This window comes from Sceloporus occidentalis, unplaced genomic scaffold, assembly GCF_023333645.1.
Source record: "Sceloporus occidentalis isolate IW3139 unplaced genomic scaffold, rSceOcc1.0.p SCAF_221, whole genome shotgun sequence".
Lineage (NCBI taxonomy): Eukaryota > Metazoa > Chordata > Lepidosauria > Squamata > Phrynosomatidae > Sceloporus > Sceloporus occidentalis.
Window position 1 is genome coordinate 226,885 of NW_028317201.1, and position 21,496 is coordinate 248,380.

Below are 21,496 nucleotides of genomic sequence, written 5' to 3' on the forward strand. Positions count from 1 at the left end.
AAAAAGCTGTTATGTTTTGACCCAATTTGCAAATACTGTGTGTTTTCTTAAATATTGCACTGATTGTGGTATTATACAACAAATTTTTTAAATACTATATGGAAAGACTATTTGGTTTTCTATGTTGGAAAAAACCATCTTAACAACTTAAAACGAATGAAATGAAACATCATGTAATTATTATTTTTTTTTTAGTCCATTAAAGGTTTTTCTAATTTTTAATAATTAATTTCATCCTCCAATGGCGATGCGTTGCACAGTCGCGGCATGCTTTGTAACCTTCCTCTTTATCGAGCTCCACATCGGCTAATTTAACTCTTTGGCAGTAGGCCCGATGCATGCTGGGAGATTGTTCTAAAGCACAAAGCCATTGGATAACACAACTGGAAGTTAACCCTTCAATCACCGATCACTGTATTTCATGTTGGAAATATCCAGAGCTGGCGTGATATCTGCTTTGTGTAGATTAGCATAGTGTGTAAAGTTGGAATGTTTTAATCATCTTGTATACCAATGAGATTATATTAGATATTTTATATATAATAACTATAGCGCGACGTCGGGTTCAGCAGGATTTGTGTGGTTTGTATTTTCACACTAAACATCTTTTTTTTTTTTTTTTACGACCAAGATCTGTTCCAGTTATGTGTCTGTAGTATGCGTCTCTTGCAGAATGACTGATGTGATTTCTAAGGGCGATTGCTTTATAACTGCGCTCATCAGGAAACTATCATTTTGTCCAAAGCAGCCTTGTTATTGATCCAGCGGTTATACTTAAAAGGTAAATAGGGCAATAAAGTCAACGGCTGCGCCCTTGCAAAAGGTTTTGATTTATGGCAAGCGAGCTGCCGCCGCTGCGTAAACTAATCAGGTTTTTTTGGAATTTAATCAGAGCCCCCATTTAAAAGTTTAAAAACTCTTGCAAAGCCTGTCTTTTAATTAAAGCCCTGTGTCCACGTGGGCTGGTTTAACGGGGCTTTGTCAGGAAATATTGTCTTGATGATGTCACAAATAACTTCTCCGTAATCATGGATGCACCTTTGCCCGAGGTCCTTCCCGTATCCTATCCAGCTGCCAGCGTGATGGTCCTAGCGGGCAGGGGGGGGGGAAGTAATTGTGTATACAGGAAAGAGCTGGATACTGTCTGGGAACATAGCGTTAGAACTCTTTGCCAATAGAGTCTCTGTTAAGCCATAGAAATGAAATCGGGGCACCTCGTACTACCTCTACCTCCTCCCCCTGGCTCTTACTACTCCTTGGTATTGTGCGTACTGTACCGCTGGCTAACCTATTAGAATAACCTGGGCTTGTGCCTGGAAAAAAAATCTTTGTCGTCTTTCCAGCGCCCTTAACTCGCTGTTGTCTAGCTCAGGTCGTCTTTAGGTTTAACCCAAGCTTTGCTGACAACACAGAGCGGCTGATATAATATATATACTTATTATGTATAATGTAAGTAGATGATGAATCGATGTATGAAGGGAAGTGCTTTTGTATGAAAGAACTCATTTTCTTTTATTGTTCTCATTTTGGAATCGTCAGATGAACAATTAGTAGGAAGAGGTTAGCTGTAGTATTAAGTGAGTAACATCTGCATGGAAACACTTGTAGTACAGAGTGTGAACAATTGGAAAGCATTCAAATATGTAGCGTTTGGTACGAGAAAATGGTACAGAGAGCTCTTAGCTGCTTGCCTCGCTCCATCGCAAGCAAATTACTGCTTGCCCGAGATGAAATGGATTATCTGGGTGAAGTGGAATGAGTAATGGAGCCATTGCTGGTATGTGTGAGGAGTCTGCAAAGGGTCAGGTGTAGGGGAGTTTGAAATAGGAAACCAGTTGGATTCTGCCAGAGGCCGCTTAAAACTCTCCGGGGGCCATGTGTGTGTTTTTCCAGACTCCAAATATCTGACTACTTTGCATCAAAGCAGGTCCAGATGGGATGGATCCCAAACTGGCTTCTGTTACCATACATCGTCCAGGAACAGAGTAATTTGGTAAAGGGGTACACAAAGTTCCATAAGAGAGAAAACCAAACATCTAATTTCATAGAAATTTTGTTTTTTAATGCATGGATACAAAATATTTACACAGTAAAAGGCTGGAGGTAAGACATGGACCTAGAGCAAAGAGGTCTTTAACCCCCTGTGCACAGCCACCACGGAGTTTTCTCATAACTCCTCGCTTTATGGCAGAGTTGTGGACAGTTTATACTATACAGGTTCTGTGGTGTGAGGACTTAAGATGTGGATAGTACTAAATATGTATATATAAGTTTACAAAATGCTCACATTATAGGATAGCCAGGTAACATGTTGAGTGGGGGTGGGGGTGGGGGAGACATTATCCTACCCCCCAACAGTGTCCATAGCTTCTCACTTGGGCTGGGGCGCAATAATGATATTCCTGTGACCTTTCACTGCTTTCAGGCGGTCGCTCTCAAAGTCCACCACTAGCTTCCGCAGTCCGGTTTGTTGGGGACGGAGGTCCACTCTGACCTTCGCATCTTGTCCGGGCTCCACGGGGCAGTCGCTGTGAGGACAGTAAGAGGTCAAACATTGTCTAGGAGTATTTTTGTGGTTGCTTTCAAGCGCGTTCTAATAAAAGCTAGGTTTTATCATTTTTGGCTCCTGTTTGAGTTACATAGAATTTACAGATTAAAAAAAAACAAACAAAAAAAAAACTTGTCATGGGCTGTGCTATGCATTAAATACACTCCCCTGTTAGATATATAACTTACAGAGTCTTCTCCAAGAGTCCCTCTATCAGACCGGCTCCTTCCACGGAGAAGCTGCAGCCGGTTATCGGTTCATTTAAAGGATTCTTTAGTGAAATTTCAGCCACCAGCTTCCGGTTTTGCATGGGCTCCCCCATAACCTGTAGATGGTACAGGAGAAATCAGAAACTTACATCTGTGTTTCGTTGCTTATCCCGGTAACATTTTAAGAAAATAGCACACATTGAGCTCAAAGTTCCAACAGTTAGGGTTATTAGATGAAAGCTCTTTATATCTAAACGGCCGCTGGGTGCTGATGCCGCCGGCCGGCGCTACTTTCCTTTTTTTTAATTATATATGGCTTGCCATATTAAATAAAAAAATAAAATAAAATAAAGTATTAAGGCAGCGCCGGCCGGCGGCATCAGCACCCAGCGGCCATGTGTGATGGCCGCCTAGTGAGGGGTGAAAGCTCAGCCCCCTCGCACGGACCTTTCACCCCTCACACTGCTCCCATCAGATTGCCGGAAATATAATCTAAACGGCCGCTGCGTGCTGATGCCGCCGGCCGGAGCTACCTTAATACTTTTTTTTTTTTTTTTTTTAAATATGCCAAGGCGATCCGGCATATTAAATAAAAAAAACATAAAAAAAAAAGTATTAAAATAGCTCCGGCCGGCGGCATCAGCACGCAGCAGCCGTTTAGATTATATTTCCGGCAATCTGATGGCCACATAGTGATGGGAGCAGTGTGAGGGGTGAAAGCTCCGCCCCCTCGCACTAAGGCTGCTGGAGCACCGGATGTCGGGTCAGTGACTTCCTGTCAGTATAGAAAATGGCGGCCAAGATGAAAAAGCCCCAAAGTGGAAGAAGTAGAAGGTCAGTAAACAATTTTTTTTTTTTTTTTAACAAACTGTATAATATTTTTTATGTAAAAGCCTTATGCCCCCCTATATGCCACTCGGCCTCCCTGAAATGTCTTATACCCTCCTATATGCCACTCTGTCCCATGGTATGCCTTTTAACCCCCTAAATGCCAGAGTGGCATATAGGGGTATGTAAGGCTTTTCTGGAGGCAGAGTGGCATATAGGGGGTTAAAATGCATATCATGGGGCAGAGTGGCATATAGGAGGGTATAAGGCATATCAGGGAGGCAGAGTGGCATAAAGGGGGGCATAGGGCTTTTCTGGAGGCAGAGTGCCCCATTATATGCATTTTAACCCCCTTTATGCCACTCTGCCTCTATAAATGCCTTTTTACCCCCTATATGCCACTCTGTCTCCAGAAATGCCTTATATACCCCTATATGCCATAGCATATAGGGGGTTAAAAGGCATATCAGGGGGCAGAGTAGCAAGCCTGGGGCAGATGTGCATAACTGGGGGGGGCAGATTGGCAAATAAAAGGAAATAAAAACAAAAATGTCTTAATCATAGCTTTTATTAAAAAAAAAAAAATGGAACTTTCATTTAAAAATGTTCGCAGTAGCAAATGTTTTGATTCCATTCTGTGTAATGTATTTCATGTATTAGGGCCTTTTAACACTTTTGCTTTCTGGCATTTTAATACAAATAATGTGATAAAAAGAATCTTTTATAGTTATTTGTACGGCAAATAGTGTGACTCGGGTATGTATAAGGGGTGCGTGTGGGTATAAGAGCTCGACCGGGAGATAAACTATATGGGGCTGCTCTCCAAATGTTTCCAGGGCTGCTTTTCAGTCCCAGTCCGGCCCTGCCGGCCACCAGAGCATGGCTAACTGGATCGAGTGATAATAGCACAGTTTTGAGACTGCTGTCATCTAACCACAGGGGTCTACAGTAACTCAGAGGGTCTTATCTGTGCTTTTCTTACAGTTGGTGAAATCATGTATTATTTGGATGGCGTGTTGTCATTATTTATCAACAAGTGTATCGTGTTAAAGAGCACCTGCCATAAAGTCATATAGAATGGTCTCTAGTGAAGCTATATGGAAACTGGTTTCCAGCCACTCAAATGGATATTAAATCCCCCCTGTCCAGGAATAGCTCAGACAGCTGGAGGGAGAGGGGTTTGGGGGGGGTTCATTATATTATAAGTTGTGCTACGATCCTTTCAAGGGATATTAGAACTTGCAAGCTTGTAACAGTTAAACGCCCGGCCCCCTCCCGTAAGTGATGTAATGGCGGGGTCGGAAGACTGGATCCACATGGACAGAGAGATTAATGGGAGCTCTCGATGTGCCTGCCTAACATAATAAACTATCATTTCCCTGCGCAGCTGACTCAATATCCAAAATGTAAAACTCCTACTGCTTAACCTGGCTCTGTCCCATGCATTGTCCTTGTACTAGTCTAAACAAATAGTTACACAACCTTACGACACATTCTCACCCTCAGGGACTTTTACTTGCTTTATTAAACATACCTAACAATCCATATACCACTAGAAGCGAGCAGGGTGGTGTTTGCTCCAGCTACCTCTGTCCAGAACGTCAGAGTGAAGTAACATGGGCTGGAAGACTACTAAAAAAGTTCCCTTCTCTGGTGTCATTGGGTCATGAAAGCCTGCCTTCTGCCCCACCATGGCTGCCTTGGCCGCCTCCATATACCACCAATAATAGCCACGTTTTGGCATACAGCAACCAAAAATCCCTTTATTCCATCATAAACAAAACATCACGAGTTTAATAGCAGCACTTTCTGAACCCAACTATGTCCCGCTGTTGTTGAACTTCAACTGGCTTGACCGTCAGCCAGGTTTTGAATAAAAGCATAGTTGAGGATCAGGCAAACTGTATTTCAACGAGAGCTGAAGTCCTACTGCGGTCTGGCGATGGACAGCATGTAGTGCTCCAGCTGGCCATAGAAGGATACACAAGTCCGTAGGGTTTAATTAGGGTGCGCCTAATGTGTGACCCCATAAGCTATTGTACTGTCAAGCCACCTGCCCGGAACCTCTGTACAGGTCTAACGTGCAACAGAAACTTTTAAAGCAGTGACGTGAAAGGAAAGATGTTACTCTTCCATGTTGCTTCAAAGCCTTACCTTCACTTTGATGTCCGGATTCTTGACATAAATATCTCTCGTGGCCAGGTAGATATCCTTTGTTGAATAATCATGCAGGAGAGCCATCATTTTGATGAGGTTGTCTTCTGTCAGGTTGCACCCGTACTGCTCATAATTAAGCCGCAGTGGTACTTTCTTTTCTGTTCAAGGAATTTTCAAGAAAGTCATGGTTACAAATGACTGGCTATAGTATACTAAATGGTATGTTTCAGATATAAAAAGTGGAACTTTTGCCACATCAGCTTTTACTATCAAGGGCCATCTTGGCTCTTCCCAGAGGAGAAACCGGTTAGGTTCTCACACACCTGCTCGACCCCACCGAGTTTCTCGCTGACGTCTGGCCAACTTCCAGAAGCTCCTAATGGGCTTCGGCAATAGATATTTGAGTTTGTGATGCAAGACATCTAAGGAGAGTTTCTGTTTCTCCATTTACTTAATTCAGCTTGGAGGCTAGCACAATGTCAAGGTACCTTCTATTAAAAAGCTTAGATGACTTTTTGCACCCCCAATGCTATTACTGCAAAACCATAAAAATCCACCAGCGGGTAAACTAGCAATGCCCCGGACCATATTAGTTTATACACGCTGTAACATCATATGGAGGATACATCTGCCACCACTGTGATATTAACCGTAACTCCATACCACGTAATGATATACAGACCAGGCAACGCTTATTAAAACCCAGGTATTGTGTTTTGGGCAGAACACGGGACAGGAATTACATGGGGTTTTATTGGGAACAGGTCGGTCACGGATTAAGCCCCTTGGCTCATGCCTGCTTCTTAAGCAAGAAAAGGTAATACAGAACAGGGTTTGTGGGAGGGACTTAGAAGATAGGTGGAGCTTGGACAACCAGCTAAATACAGATGGGTGGAGATAACATTAAGCTCACCAATCTCTAATAGCGCCCTCTAGTGCACATAGACTGTAGGGTAACCCTAACCATCCAAACATCGACAGGGAATCAAAGGAACAAACGCTTTCACTAAAGGTTGATTATTAACCTTTATTTAAGGTAAAAAGACAGACAGGATGACCTCATAACCAAACGACACCGGTCAATAACAGGAAAAAAGACTGCAACAAAAGTGGTTACTGTTTTGTGAACCAATTTAAATATTAACACATCACAACACGCAGCCCTGGTGTATAACGGTTATCGGTTGATCTGCAAACCATACTTACACAATGCAGGTCCTATTACTGACATTAATACACTGCGCGCCGGGGCATTGCCGATCCTTGGCATATGAAAGAATAGTAACAATGTAGCCATAGACTGCTGGCTAATTCTAGACAGTAGTACTCCAGTGTTATTTATTGATTTATATAGCACCGCTATATTCTGTAGTGCTGCACAATGTTACTTTACTGGTTTAGACAGTAATACAAAAATGACTTTCACAGTATAGATGCTTTAGATCTTAATACCAAATAAACAACGATATCATCAGGACACGGCTGGCATTTGTTCCTTGTGGCCAATCGTAACTCTATTTCCAGGATCACACAACAAGGTAGAAGGTATAACCAAGCCGTAATTGCCCAATAGGATCGTTAGCTGGGAGAAGTAGAGGGGCTCAGATAATTACAAGGGTCAAAATGATACGGTGGGGCAAGTGCCATGAATGTAAAGATAACTCCTGCAATTCCTACCCCTCTACTGCGCATGTCAATTCTAAGGAACTTTTCTAGCTCACAAGCCAACAGTGGAAGTCACAGACAGGTTCGCGTGTATCACTAATCAGATCTGTATTTTATGTCTGATACGGAGTCTTGAATATGAAACATTCTGTGGGAGAGGAGCATTCCTCCATCAGGCTTACTGACCATATTAGGTAAAGGATCCAGTACCGAGCATGAAGACATGACCCCAGTCAGGCTGGGTGTAAATGCTTCAATCTTGGGTGACAGAAAAGAATTAACAATTAACTCAGCACCAAGGAATCAAGAGACTTATAGAACAAAATGATTGTTGATATTTCTATATCTGTGCCAATAATCTCTATTTATATATATCAGACACGTACTTTAAGCTCCTGGACTGTATTCACCTCCCTGTAGAAGTAGGAGACTGTCTCATATACTCACTACCTATTCTGCATGCACCTTCTTTTCTAAGTACATCACACCAAGACAGACACTGTGCCTATAGTGTTGCAGTTACATCTTCTTGTCTCCCATTAGACTGTCAAAGAAAGTCCACCAGAAGGGACCTTAGAAGGTCCCAAAACGTTGGAAAGGGATCACCTTTGACTCCAAGACCCCATCCATTTTCAGATTATCGAGCACGTAGATTATTGTACAATAAATTCCAGTTTCCATTTTTAATTGACTTGTTACATTGTGACACAGTCTTAGAAGTTCAAATGGAGGACCTCCAACCCTGTGCCTTAGAATGCCAGCCTCCCCGTCTTAGGAGCCTCTGGTTGTAGATAAAGGGAATTTCAGGCAACCACATCTTGTACAGCAAGAGGTTTAAATAACCTGGCAGAATCACACGCTTTACCTGATTGAGCCTCCAGCTTGAGGTTGAGAAGATCCTTCATCGCACATTGTGGGCCGACATCTCCAGTATAACTGGCTGTGCGACCGCAAAACATCAGGCGACATTCCTTGTCCTGTTCTGTGCCATTGTTGATCACAGCAAACACGTCAAAGTCATTGCCTTTGTTCATCCCTTCGGAACCTTTAATCTTGATGGTGATTCCAGAGGCGTCCCCCCTTTCCTCTTCCTTCTCCAGCCCCGAGAGCTTGTTTGCTTTTTCAAAGACCCTTCGTTCACCCTCAGAGCCTTTAGAAGAGAGAAATGCAGAGCCGTGTTACATTGTATACATCCATCATGAGAAGTTTGCTTTATTAATTTGAAGCCATTTATTTCCCAACGGTAAAGTGCCAATCCTTTCAAACTATAGTTTAAAGTTGTGATGACCTCTAAAATCGGCAGGTTTCTACACTAAAGAGGGAGTTTATATAATGCTGTTCGATAAAAGGGTCAAAACATTGTAAGTCAGGAAGCCCGCTCATAAGGAAGAATTTAGACGTTGTGGGAGAAAATAAGAAGTTAAGAGGTTAGCCAAATAAATGACGCCTACCCTCTGGGTATTTGTAATTGTGTGTGATGTCTTCTCTATTGTCCCGTCCCACAGCCTTTGTGCTGATATTCTGACCCACTTGAAAAGTGGAAACAGTCTGTTTGACCGTGCCGTCCTTCTGCTCCACATAATAAATCACATCTGCGTTCACCTCCGCAAAAATAAATGGAACGTCGTACTTCATACCCAGGTCACCCTCCTTGATGGCAATGACGGGAGCTGGGCCACAGCAGTATACTCCTGCGGAGACAGTAGAACGTCACAAAACCGAGCCAACCGAAAACAAAGAAGTTAGTATTGCATCGCATGTTGCCCATACCTTCACTTTTCTCCTGTGGGGTTGGATCCACAACCTGCCACCCGTCGTAACCTCCTCCCAGATCTGGACGCGCCATCCACGCCTCTATCCAGCAGTGGAAGTTCCTTCAATCCAAGAGAAACATTTGAGATGAAACGGAAGATTAATACTGCTGCTACCTCAGTCACTTTGCTTTTGTAGAATGAGCTGTAGGATTCTATGACAATCCACCAATAACGTCCAATCATCAGAAGCAAAATCACTGGTTTTCATCATGATAAATAGCATTTTTCACAAACTTTGCACGAGAGTCACTCTATAACCACCAATGCTTCATACAGGCAGAAGTACTTTGCATGTTAATAGAGAAAAGGCATGGAAGACGTGTTCAGGTACAGACTTACCATATCATGTCCTTCTGTTTCTTCTGCTTATTGCCTTGTTCATCCAGGTACTGCTCGATCAACAGGTTGCTGTTAGTATCATGAGCAGAGTAGTAGTTAGTGATGACACGGCTTGGGATCCCAAGACAACGTAGTACTGTGGGAAGAAAAGAAGAGACGTTGGTGAGATTCTGGAGCCCAGGGCAGAAGGCACCCTTCCTACAAATAAGCACAATCTAAAGAATAGACCCCCAATGATAGTTTTGAAAGTTATTGCTTCCAATCTACCTAGAAAGTTCTAAGTACCCATGTCATCCGTGTTTCCATGCTCCTCACCTGAACACGCCACAGCAGCAAAAACCCAACATTGCCCGTATCTCACAGCCTGGCACCCAAATTTCCTCCACCGCCGTAAAATGTCAACACTGCCTATCCAGAACATGGGGCTGATGCCATCATCATACTGGTTGTCCCAGCGGCCATAGAGCACTCCTCTATCGTCGTTGCAATTTACCTGCGGAAAAAAAAGCAACATTAAAACATATATGCAAGATTCTCTGCAACTTTTACATTCCGATACAAACTCATTAACTCCTGTTGGCGTGACAGAATTGTTGTAGACAACCTCAGGCGTTGGCGAGAAGAGGAAGTTTTATGGTGTCCTGGACTCACCATAGCACTCACAACACGACTGATATAAACTGGGTCGTTCCGTCGAGAACAGTCCCGACTGGAGTCTCTCATGAATTTAGGGTTGGTATCCAGTAACTGGAGGCATGCTTCTAATATGCCGTCTTCAAACTGTAAAACAAAAACGTATTCAGGACCCTAAGAAAGTATGTATCCGCAGGAGAGTTTTGCTTGCCCCAAAAAGAAATGTCTGAGCGACAGTAAATTCGGCATATCATCCCATGGTATGCTGCCTAAACACTAGGAATAACTGGAGATTGTTGGAAGAATGTCAAAATCAAGCGGGGCGACATATTGTCGTGTCATTTAACGATTTCCATAGAATCCTCCCACAGGATACACTCCTCGTTCTGGTCATTCATATTTCTCAATCATTCAAAGCAGCGTAGCCACAGTTATCTGTGACTCCTGCATTTGCTGAAAACCTTTTATGGAATAAAGCGAGTTCTCTGTTAAGACTGGGAGAAAGTCTCTTGCTGGGGTTTTTATAAATAAATGCATGTGAGTGGAAGAAACTGAACGTGGGGACAAGCGGCGTTCATCCAAGGATGTGTCGGGAGGAGATAACAAACACTGTGGTGGAGAAGCAGCGGCAGCGGCGTTACGATAAGGAAAAGGAGGGACTTCTTTGAAGACCAGAAATATATCTTTGTGGGAAAATAAAGAATGAACTGTTTGAGGACAAAAGTGCACTGCTCTGTCGGTGCTTCTGCACAAAACATGGCAGAGGTCACAAGGAGGCAACAACATTTTTGTCCTTTGAATGTCCTTGGACATTCGTCTCATCGTATTCATGACAGGCCGTCATACTTGTCTGGTTATGCATTCCTTTCCTCACCCAGAACGTGTCAATTGAATTTGGTTATATGGTATCCTGAGATGACCATGCATTAGCAGTGCGAGGGACAGAAACTTAAAGGCAGGGTAAGGAAACTTCGCAAATGCACGTACCTGACCAAAGTTCCATGGAACACTATTTATTGAGCTCTTCGTCCCTTGGAAGATGATTCCATACTGGGTCACCACATACTCTGTTCGCTGGTCCTCATTTTCTATGTATACAGTGTCCTCTAGGAACAGGAGACAAAATGAAATATACAAGGGTAGACTCGGAATCCCCAAAGTGATTTCCAGATGGAGATAAAACATTTCTAGGGGCAGAAATGAAGCTTTTGAACCTGGTGGGTGCCATTGTACTACTGCATATAGTCTAATTTAAGAAAAATCTGACAAGGTAATTAAATCTAATTGTGAGTTTGGCAGACAAAGTCACAACATTTAGAGACTCCATGTCCTTCAGCTCACTCCTGTCTGGGACACCATGATGTAAACATGTCAATTTCCCTTCTTTCCGTGTTCTTACCAGGACACCATGGGTTGAAGAGTAAAATGAAAGTCCCAAGATGGAAGCTGGTTCCTTGGTATCCTGTGGAGGCCTCCAGCGAAAAGTTGTAGGAACCAATGGGTGCATCAGGTGGAGAGTTGATTGACAGTACTAGCACATTCCCATCATTGCTACTCACAGCTGCGCTCCAGGCTCCTTCCTGAAGGGAGTCCGACACCGGAACGTGAGCTTGGGTTCCACATTCTTGAGAAGGCTGTGGACCTGTAGGAGGAGAGAAATCTGCGTGATCACCGAAGTCCTAACTTATGTCAAAACCCCATGGCACTCTATGGAATCAGCAGTAACATTGCTTTAGTTGCTATGGTAATTAGACCACTATTGCATCAGATTTTCTCCTTATCTGTCCTGGGTCTTTGGAACACTTCTCTCTTAGCTTGGGGTAGGATGCGGTATTTAGCCATCCACCCAACACCTAATGCCAGCGGCTGGGGCTAGACTCACTCCTATACACAAACTAAGCACATACACAGGTACCAAAGTTCAGACGGCTCTGGCAGAGACAGCCAGATCACGATCGTTGGCCTGAAAAACGCACATATGAGAAACACTAAAAAGATATATCGTACAAAATGGAACAATTAAAGTGATCCTGCTGCAAAGTGGTTTTATCACCATAGCAACCACTGGAATCTTCCTACCGTTGTTATAACAACAAGACCACTTCTCAAACTTTGCACAAGCACCTCTTTTAACTTATAGCCACCTGCGACTCTATCCTTCCTGGCATTGTTACTGAACACCGAGCTAAGAACTCCCTCTGCAAACACAGAGACATCGCTTAAACGGATCGGCGTCTGCCCGGGGATTACTGCAGTATGATCGGAATTCCACCCCAACGTTCAGGGCAAACATGTTTTTACAGATGAGTCCATATAGAAATAACAAACACGGCATTAAGCGATACCCCTTCCTACAGCTCATTGCCATAAAATGGATTTCTATGTAGAAAGACTATTAACCAAAATATGGACATTTTGCTCAGCCCTCCTCCACCTGAGGTCCTTTTGGACCGGGTGGTTTCATAAGGTGCCCAACAAAGAATAGAAAATGCACCACATCCATTTTGTTTATAGCGTATCTGTACACTGTTTTGCCATCTTCTTAAATATGGGTTTTGGGTAAAACCCAAATATTTCTAGTAAAGGCAACAATGGAGAAGTATACTGATAAAAAAGGAAACTAATGATTTATATAACAATATAAACTAAAAATACGTCCTTGGGATGACTTGCCTATTGTCCAAGGGGTCTCCTAGATGTCAAGGAGTCTTTTACCCTCGTATACCTTTTCGGCAAGCTGTGTTGGGTATGCTCCCTCTCCATGAATTGGGATCTAAATGTCTGTCTCAGAACACGCCATGGTTCTGAACAACAATAAGCGGGTGATATGATAAATAATTCCAGAAGTAGTCCATATCAGCTTCGAAGGGCCAACGTGTCCACCAAGAAGTAGCTTCAGCTTCAAAAGACCAACGCGTACCCCAGATATGTTTGACCTGGGTTCCCCACTGTACCAGAGTCACTTCCTGCATATCTAATTTGACGTTATTAAACACAGAATGGCATTCCATAACATACCTGTCTCAACATTGATCGCCAGATTGTCTACCCCTTCCTCGTAACCACGGGTGGAAAAATGAAGGTTGACATGGAAGGCCTGTCCCCTGCGGACAATGAGCTTCGTACAGCCAGCATCTGCCGTGTGGTGGCTGCGGTTATTGCTGGAGCAATCCAAGTCGCAGCTTTCCAGAACCAGATCTGCAGAATCACAAAGTGAAGATATTAGGGATCATGTTTGTGTTATCTCTTAATTATGGAATCTTAAAAGTCATACAACAGTAGCCCATCATTCATGCACATAGTCTATACTTGTGTTCTGACATACCAGTTTCTTCCTAGCAAGCCGTGATTTTACTAGTTTTATAGTTTCTCCTGTTCTCAACCGAAATTAAAAGATTAATCTTATGCATCACCGCAAAATTCATTTTATTTGACCCAGAGGAACTGGTGTGTTTGCAGACCTCGGCGACCGGACATGGGTAATTGAGTATCGGTAAACGAGGTCCTGTCTTGTTATATTCCCGAGACACGGAGCCCAAGAAGCATTCCATCCAACATAATCCTCCCGGTTCATTGACAAGTTTTAGGGCGCCGGCCAAAACGCAGCTGTGTGTGAGAACAGACGAGGATATGCATTACTTGTGAAGACCCTAATTACTCCTGTTCTATATCTAACTACAACTTGACTCCTCCGGTGAATGATGAAGATCTGCGACAGAAAACGCTCATTAACTTTACAAGTTGCTGAAAACGTGACCCCCGTCCCCCTTTATTCTTGAAACTGGAGATGTCCTCCTCCCCAATCTTGATCTCATCCTACAATTATTTGGAGACTGTAACTTTTGGGAGATCGATTACTTCTGGAGTCGGCCTCCATGCTGGAGGACTTCAACTAAACAGAGGGAGAATCCATTGTAGACCAAAGCTCCAGTATAGAACACATACCATACAAGAACCAAAATGCCAAATCTGAGGTTCCTACATAATCCAATGACAATTATGGCCCCAAAACAGACAAATTTCTAGAGATTTGTACAGAGCACATTCTTCTTGTGCCCAACAGTCTTGATAATTCAACATACAAGCCTCTGGTCTGGTTTGTGAAGGTCAGTTGGACCTTTGGTGTCATGATCAATATTTACAAGCCAGACGATATATAACCCATGACCTACTGACTTTGCTTGTGAATATGAATCATAACACGATATGATTCACGGCATCAGGACCGACCACCCCTGGGACCATAAAAAACATTCCCAATCTCTGGAATCTCGGCAGGAAAGTACATTGTGTTTCATTGTCATTACCAAGTAGGAACTTCTATGAGTCACCAAAAATTTAATTTTTACAATTCCTTAATTGGTTAAAAAAAAAAATAAATACCCCCTCGGTGCAGGGATATGCCCTAGAACCGTGCATCCATTCAGCTGGGGGATCGTGGGAATAATAGTTCCTCAACGTTCTACAGAGGAGCTGCCGTTGCTACAGTGTAATTCTCACAAGAGAAATGTTTCTGGGATGGACTCGGACATCCAGCGGTCCCGGGGATAATGTTTCTAACGCTGCGTTTACTTCCAAAGCGTTCATCAGAAGGGTAGGTGAAACGGAACGTTAAAATATACACATATATGTCCCATACGTTCATTAATAATTGGGCGGCAGATCATCATATCAGGGGAGTTTATGAATGAGTTGACCCCGAGATATTAACCCTTTGAATGCCCATCGTGAATCTTCTAGGCAGTGACTGGTCCCAAATGCGTTTCCCAAATGGCTCCAATCCCCGTCGTCATGGAAACTGTGCTGGCCCAGACTACGGGACCCTAAGAATCTGCCCCTTTACCCCAACACTGGGGTCAAACTCGGGGTCAAACAAATCAGGTATGCGGATCGAAACCTCTATCCAATCTAGCAAGGCGGCTTTACATCTATCTTGCCTTCGTTTTGCAATTTTTTCCTTCATAGTCAAAAAGGTAAATAATGACTAATTTAGCAATTTTACATGCGTCAACAGGAAATGGGTGGTCAAAATAGTTTTTGGTTTTTTTTTAAAGAGAACCAGACTGATGGTATTACTGTTTTGTTTTTTTCCTAACTGGGACTCATAGAACAAAAAATAAATGCTTGAGCATAGGTGAAAGGCGAGACATTCATCAAGAGCGGACGGAGATCACAGAGACCTATTCACCGAACGCTGGAACAATTTAGACCCCCGAAAAATATTTACAGAACTTGGCAGCCACAGCGAGACAAATTCTTCCAACGCCAAACCGAACATAAACCTTATGATTTCTGCCATTTTTCATGGTCTCTTTCAATTACTGTCTGATTTGGCTCGAAACGCAGCCGTTTTACGGCGTTCTGCTACAAGCGCTTCAAATAACGAGCGTTAAAGATGCTGCTGTGAGACTCTGTGACTCTATACATACAATGTATACGTTTAGAGGGAGAATGGCGTGTATTTGTATACGGTTTATTTTTTCATTGTTTCGTTTACAAACCCATTTGCTACTGTTTCTATACGCAGGAGAACCCTACAAACCCTCTAACACCCAGCAAACATTCCGAGATAATACAAAAGAGGGACTGGGTTTCAGGACACTTGGGAGGTATATATTAGTAGAACTCAAAAGGAGACAGAAGTGATCACCCGTTAAATTGCTAAAAGCAGAGAAAAAAAAACAGTGTAATGCGTATCATAAAATGACACCAATTCAATAAAAAAATTTAAAAAAAGTTTTAAAAAAAACAGATATTCATTCTAGTTTCTAGAAACAAAGTTTATAAAACATTCTTTTCTAGATCGTATCTGTTCCTTGAAACACGCGTAATCTCCAGTAAGAATATGTAAGGAGTGCCACCAAAATAGGTTGCCCAAGGTCATGCTTAAAGACTGCCCATCCCATGCATGTTTAAATTCAATGACTGTATTAACCTCTTCCACCTCTGCAGGGAGGCTGTTCCCTGCATCAACAACTCTCTCAGTAAAGTTAAACCTCCGTCCATTACACCTAAGCCTCTGACCTCCTAATTATAGATTACGATCTCCTGTCCGAACATTAAAAATAAAGGGATTGCCAGCGTGGGACGGAGTCGTCGGGCTCCTTAACGAAGGTTGGCAGCAGGTTTATGGAATCCTCCCTACATAAAGCATCTGGCAAAGGAATATACTGGAAATTATGGATGCCAAAGTAATGTTACCCCCCCCCTTCTAGAGCTGAATACAGGAGGCAGTGTATATGTACTGGGTGTATGGATAGTAGCGTAGGAAAGCTTCACCCCCACCCCACGCCTGTATGCATGTACTTGGATGCAGAACACGGGATTTGTGACTGTTACAGTAATACCAAGTTTTCCAATATGTCACGCTTAGGAGGAGGGACACAAAACACAGTTATGGGGCCCAGGCCATATCGTACGCACACAGCGACACTCTTTAAATATATTTTACTTAAGATTTAAAATGTAAATAATAAATACAGCACCATAACACAATACATACACACATGCGCACATTACACAATCCACTGGACACACACACACACCCCTTGTGTGGTGAAAACATAGAAGCTAAAAAGTAGCGTTAAAGGAACAGACATTAAGGACATTTTATATTTATTTGCTCTTTATAGACACAAAATTGTTACAATGTTATGTTTTTCTGTATAACGTGATTTAAAAATATTTATATCTTATTGTAAAACAACCCCAAGGTGTACAGCGTTCTGTCCACGTACTTTGGTCATTTACAACGAGAATCAGGTTTAACCCTTCAGAGGGCGGGCGGGCGAGCGGGATCGGCCCCTCTCTGTATCTGCAGTTCTCGAGCCTGTGCCTTGTGTTTGTCATCTGTCGCCTACAAAAAGCTTTTAACACATTCCTCTGGGTGGGGGGGGAGGGGAAACTTTTTGTACTTTGCATTTCCAAATTCCACCCCTTTACCCAAGGTATGGTAAAGTCATCATTATCGTTTATTTATATAGAACCAGCGATTCCCGCGGCACTTCTTACAGTCCCTACATTCAAAGGGTCTGTCAAAGCTAGAACCGACGGACTAAGACGAGCCGATACAGTCAGGTAAAGAGGGGGACAGAACATTACCCAACTACAACTCCCATGGATCTCAGCCAACCATTTGGACAGCCAGCTGGACCACTATCTGTTGGCTGCTCATGCAGAATAATGGCTTGACAATAGCATCCCATCCCCCAGGTATACCTCAGTTTCTGCTTGAGCACAGGTGACCCAGTAAGGAATTTATAACCACATGACGTTAGGGAAGGAGCAGCCTGCCAGTTTGCTAACACAAGTCGTTGTGTAAAACGCATAGGTGGTATAAGGGTTAAATATTGGTAACCTCAGGTTGGCAGGTCCCGGATTTGACTTCAGAGGGGGTTCCTGCAGTGAGGTTCGTACCCTGTATTACATCTGTTCCTAATATTCATACATCCTTTACCGCCCGAGGGCTCGCTATTTAAGCGCAGACGGCTCTAACCTTCTGTGTTCTCCAACCTATGCCGATTGCGTGCACAGAAAACACACAAAATCACGAGCCGTAGCCAACGCGTTCCAGGACACATATGCAGCGATAACCGCAGCAGCGACCATTCGGACCGGGGCACAGAGCGCGGAATGGAAAAAAAACAAAAAAGAACTATTTTTGTGGGGTTATCTGCATTCCATTGGTTGCTATGGCGACTGCACCACTTATAGAACTTTGCACTAGAATGGTCTTTGATACATTGTATGGCTCTGTGCAATATGATGGCGCTATATAAATTAACAAAAAATATTGGTGCAATAGCATCATATAGGGGATATATATATATATATATATACACACATGCACACACGCAGTATATCTGCAATGATACATACCGCATAACATATGTAATGCATTCTAGGATACATACGTTACAAAAGTACATGACATTGAGATGCATGAATCTATACCAAGACTTATAGAAAATATACGTTATGAAAATATGTTAAGGCAGACCCGAAACTTTATGGTGTATCTGGCCGTATAGAAAGCAATACGCCGAGTCTGCATACAGTATAGAAGTGTATAAGCGTGTAATACAGAGTGACAAACATATATATGCAGAAGTCATCTCACGTTGCAATGCATGGATTTATACAAAGAGAATGCACAGATATTTCTCACCCCCGCGGGCAGTCTGCGCCTAACTAAAAATAACCTCATAATTCACCAACTTTACAGCAGTTATGATGTCATTGTGCAGGCTGTATATGAGGTCAGTGTATAGGTGCAGGTCTATAGACCATGAGAAGTGATCTTTATACACAGTACCTTCAGCCATGATTCAGGTCCCAGCAACAGATCTCCTCTCTGTATAAGAAATGATATCCTAACTATAGCTTTGCCCTTTTATACACAGCCTCCTGATCACACCCCTGGGGGGGGGGAGTGGGACAGTCAGGGCAGGGAGAACTTTACTCACAGGACCATGGGTGGCATTTACTACAAAGGAGAGAGAAGGGGGGGGCAGCTTATTAACCCTCTGATTGCTGGGTGGAGGGTAGTGGTTTAACCCTTTGCTTTCCAGAGCAGGAATGCTTAGAGCCTTGCAAAGCCACTACTCAAGAGTGCTGAAAGGATTGGGTCTTAACCCTCGCTAAACTTTCTCTGGCACTCAAGGAGTTAAGGTCTACTGTGTACATATTATATGCAGAACTATAGGACTTATCCAAGGAGATGTGTGCATTTGGAAAACTGTCATTGTATGGATTAAGGAGATTTAGCCCTAAAATGTCAGCCCCCCCCCCCCCCCCCATTTGCTCTTTCAAGCAATGGAGTACGTGCTGGTGCAAAAATGTGGATCGTCAGCCCAATTAGAGTGTAAGCTCTTCCGTCTAGGGCTTCCTACAGAAATAGGGATAGTGACGTTAACTAGTAGTAATTATGTTAAGGGTGTTTTGTAAAAAGGATTCTGTTGAACATATTTGAAACAGCTCTAAAAAAAAAAAAGAGGGGGGGGGACTCCAATATTTGCATTAATAGAACATATTGGTAAGTTTTACTCATGTGATGACCTAGTTCCATAAATTAACGTGGATATAAACCTCAGGTACATGTTTAGACAATCACGATGATTGTATTCCTTTACTGCCCAACTTCCCAACAGCATTTTACATGATATACATGCCATGTCCGACCCCCTGAATATATATATATATATATTGTATGAAGCGCTGCGTAAATTGTTGCCGCTATATAAATAATAATAATAATTCCTGGTAATCGTAACTTTGTAAAGGAGTCCCCTCTTAATCCACAGGATCTTCCCAGTCTGAAAACAGTATTGATTGTTTTATATAGCGCCATCATATTCCGCAGCGCTGTATAACGGAATACATCTTAAAAAATAGTATCGCTTTATGTTCTAAAGCATTGTGGGAAATAGTCACATATCGACCAAGCACGTCGATCGGGGATGCAAACGTCGGCGCAGTATTATTGGATTATATGTTACCCGGATAAAACGTTCTTACATATAAAATTAATCAGAATGACACTTTCCGCCTCTCAGAAAACATCCCATCGTCAGCGAAGAGCTTCATAAACCTCTCCGGTTCTGCAGACCATTCTCAATCACCACCCATGAGTTTCTTCAGCGTATTAAACCTCACAAGTGCCTTCTTCATGCGCAGAACGCTTCCCAAACAGCACAGATCTCTTCCTCGTGTGCGCAGAGCTTGCTAATCCCAAACCACTCTCTTGGACAAAGCTCTCTAAACCCCAAATGTTTCTTCTTCATCGGTGTCGAGCTTTCCGAATCCCTTCTAGATACGTGAAATACCTTCTTTTGTGCGCTTGGTAAAACTTCTTATATTGGCTTATGCCTCTTAAAACCTCACGAGTCTCTTCTCTGTGCGTTCGGAAGGTTTTGCTACAGCTGTTGGGAACACGGACACTTCCACACCCCCCGAGAGTCCGGAGACAAATTACGATTCCATTGGGTATTCAACTGGATACCAAATAAATGTCCCCTGTGTTGGGCCATCGCACCTTTTTTAAAGCATAGTGATGCACGCAGACCCCACAAGGCTTGCTGCGGTCAGAGACCGCGGCCCCCGGGCCACAGCCCTCTGTCTGATATCCATTTACAACCCCATTCTTTCTCTCAATACAAATTTCATTCATTGTGTTGTATTTTCTATGACTGCGATGCAAGCATCATAGCCTCAACGTTACAACTAGCGAAAGGGGAGTGGACATTAATTTGGGGGTGTGGTTAGAGGTGTGGCCAAGGGAAGGGCTTTACTGGGGCTTTTATGTGGCCCAATTATTGTCATCCATACAAATAGATATGGAATCAGAAAAAGAATGATTATTTACACGTTTTAATTTATAAACACATTATTGTTACTTTTATGGCTGTAGAACCCTCTGATACCCTCATACCCAGCAAACCGTCTGAGCTCCTAGAAAAGAGGGGCATCAGGGGAGGAAAAAGGGACAGAGAATCGAGTGTATGAATGAGGGACACTTGGAAAAGGGTTAATAGAGCAGGCAACGTTAACGGCTACGATGGCAGAGAGCCGTATCCCGCAACGTAAACCTGAAAATACACGGCAGACTTGGAAACGACCAGGAGACCGCCGTGACTCACCGCCACACCTATTAATCCCAGCCCCTGGAGCGTCTGACTCTCACCTGGGAAATCAGACAGGGACGTGTTGTACGTAAAGCGGAAAAAAAAAAAGACGATGTGTCGTGGAGCGCTTAACCCTTCATGTGCCATAACAGAGCACCGTGATCGTTAAAAGGGGATAAACGGAAAAGGAGAAGCGAAAGTGCTTCGGGTGCATGTAATAACTCCAGCCTAGTCATGTTAAAAGGTCACTTTGGCCCTCATTAAGGAGAACGGTGATATTTACTTAATTCTTACTGATAATTCCCGCTAACAAGCGGGAGAAGAGGAGGGGGGACTTTGTAGGTAACTGGAGGAGATAAATGTATGGGAGAATAAAAGACGTGCGGATTATCTTTTTGTTTACTTTTTTTTGCTACAATGCCAAAAATAATAGGTTCCGTGGTATTCGGTGAACTTTGTTACAGGCTGGCGCTAGAGGAGCTCTACTCACCATCTAATCTCTGGGCTCTCTCCTACACAATGGAGACATTATTGGGGGCATATCCCTTATCAGCTGGTAGAAGCGTCAGCAAACCACCTTTATTACGCCGCATTTTATTTACAGAGTGCCGTGGAAGGACGGTAGGTTAGTTTTCATCTTGTACGTCCTAAACTTGGACCCCTTTTCTTTTGCCCCTAGTG

General features: G+C 43.1%; 1 protein-coding gene across 1 annotated transcript; it reads right to left on the reverse strand.

The window, feature by feature from the left end:
• Positions 1 to 2,371: 2,371 nt before the first annotated feature.
• On the reverse strand, positions 2,372 to 18,517 carry LOC149277012 (protein-glutamine gamma-glutamyltransferase 2-like). Its single transcript, XM_089503129.1, has 13 exons — positions 18,508 to 18,517; positions 13,212 to 13,391; positions 11,593 to 11,835; positions 11,181 to 11,299; positions 10,212 to 10,340; positions 9,876 to 10,053; positions 9,561 to 9,696; positions 9,178 to 9,281; positions 8,859 to 9,098; positions 8,273 to 8,557; positions 5,740 to 5,900; positions 2,737 to 2,873; positions 2,372 to 2,528 (listed from the first exon to the last, which is right to left on the reverse strand). The coding sequence occupies exons 1-13, from the start codon at positions 18,515 to 18,517 to the stop codon at positions 2,372 to 2,374; spliced, it is 2,079 nt and encodes a 692-aa protein (XP_089359255.1).
• Between the last annotated feature and the right edge of the window lie 2,979 nt (positions 18,518 to 21,496).

Bases quoted from the DNA above. Each gene is read 5' to 3' on its own strand.
- LOC149277012 (XM_089503129.1), bottom strand. The intron at 10,341-11,180 runs GTACGTGCATTT...TTTGTTTTACAG, and splicing joins TTCCATGGAACTTTGGTCAG to TTTGAAGACGGCATATTAGA. The intron at 9,697-9,875 runs GTGAGGAGCATG...TTCTTCCCACAG, and splicing joins TGCTGCTGTGGCGTGTTCAG to TACTACGTTGTCTTGGGATC.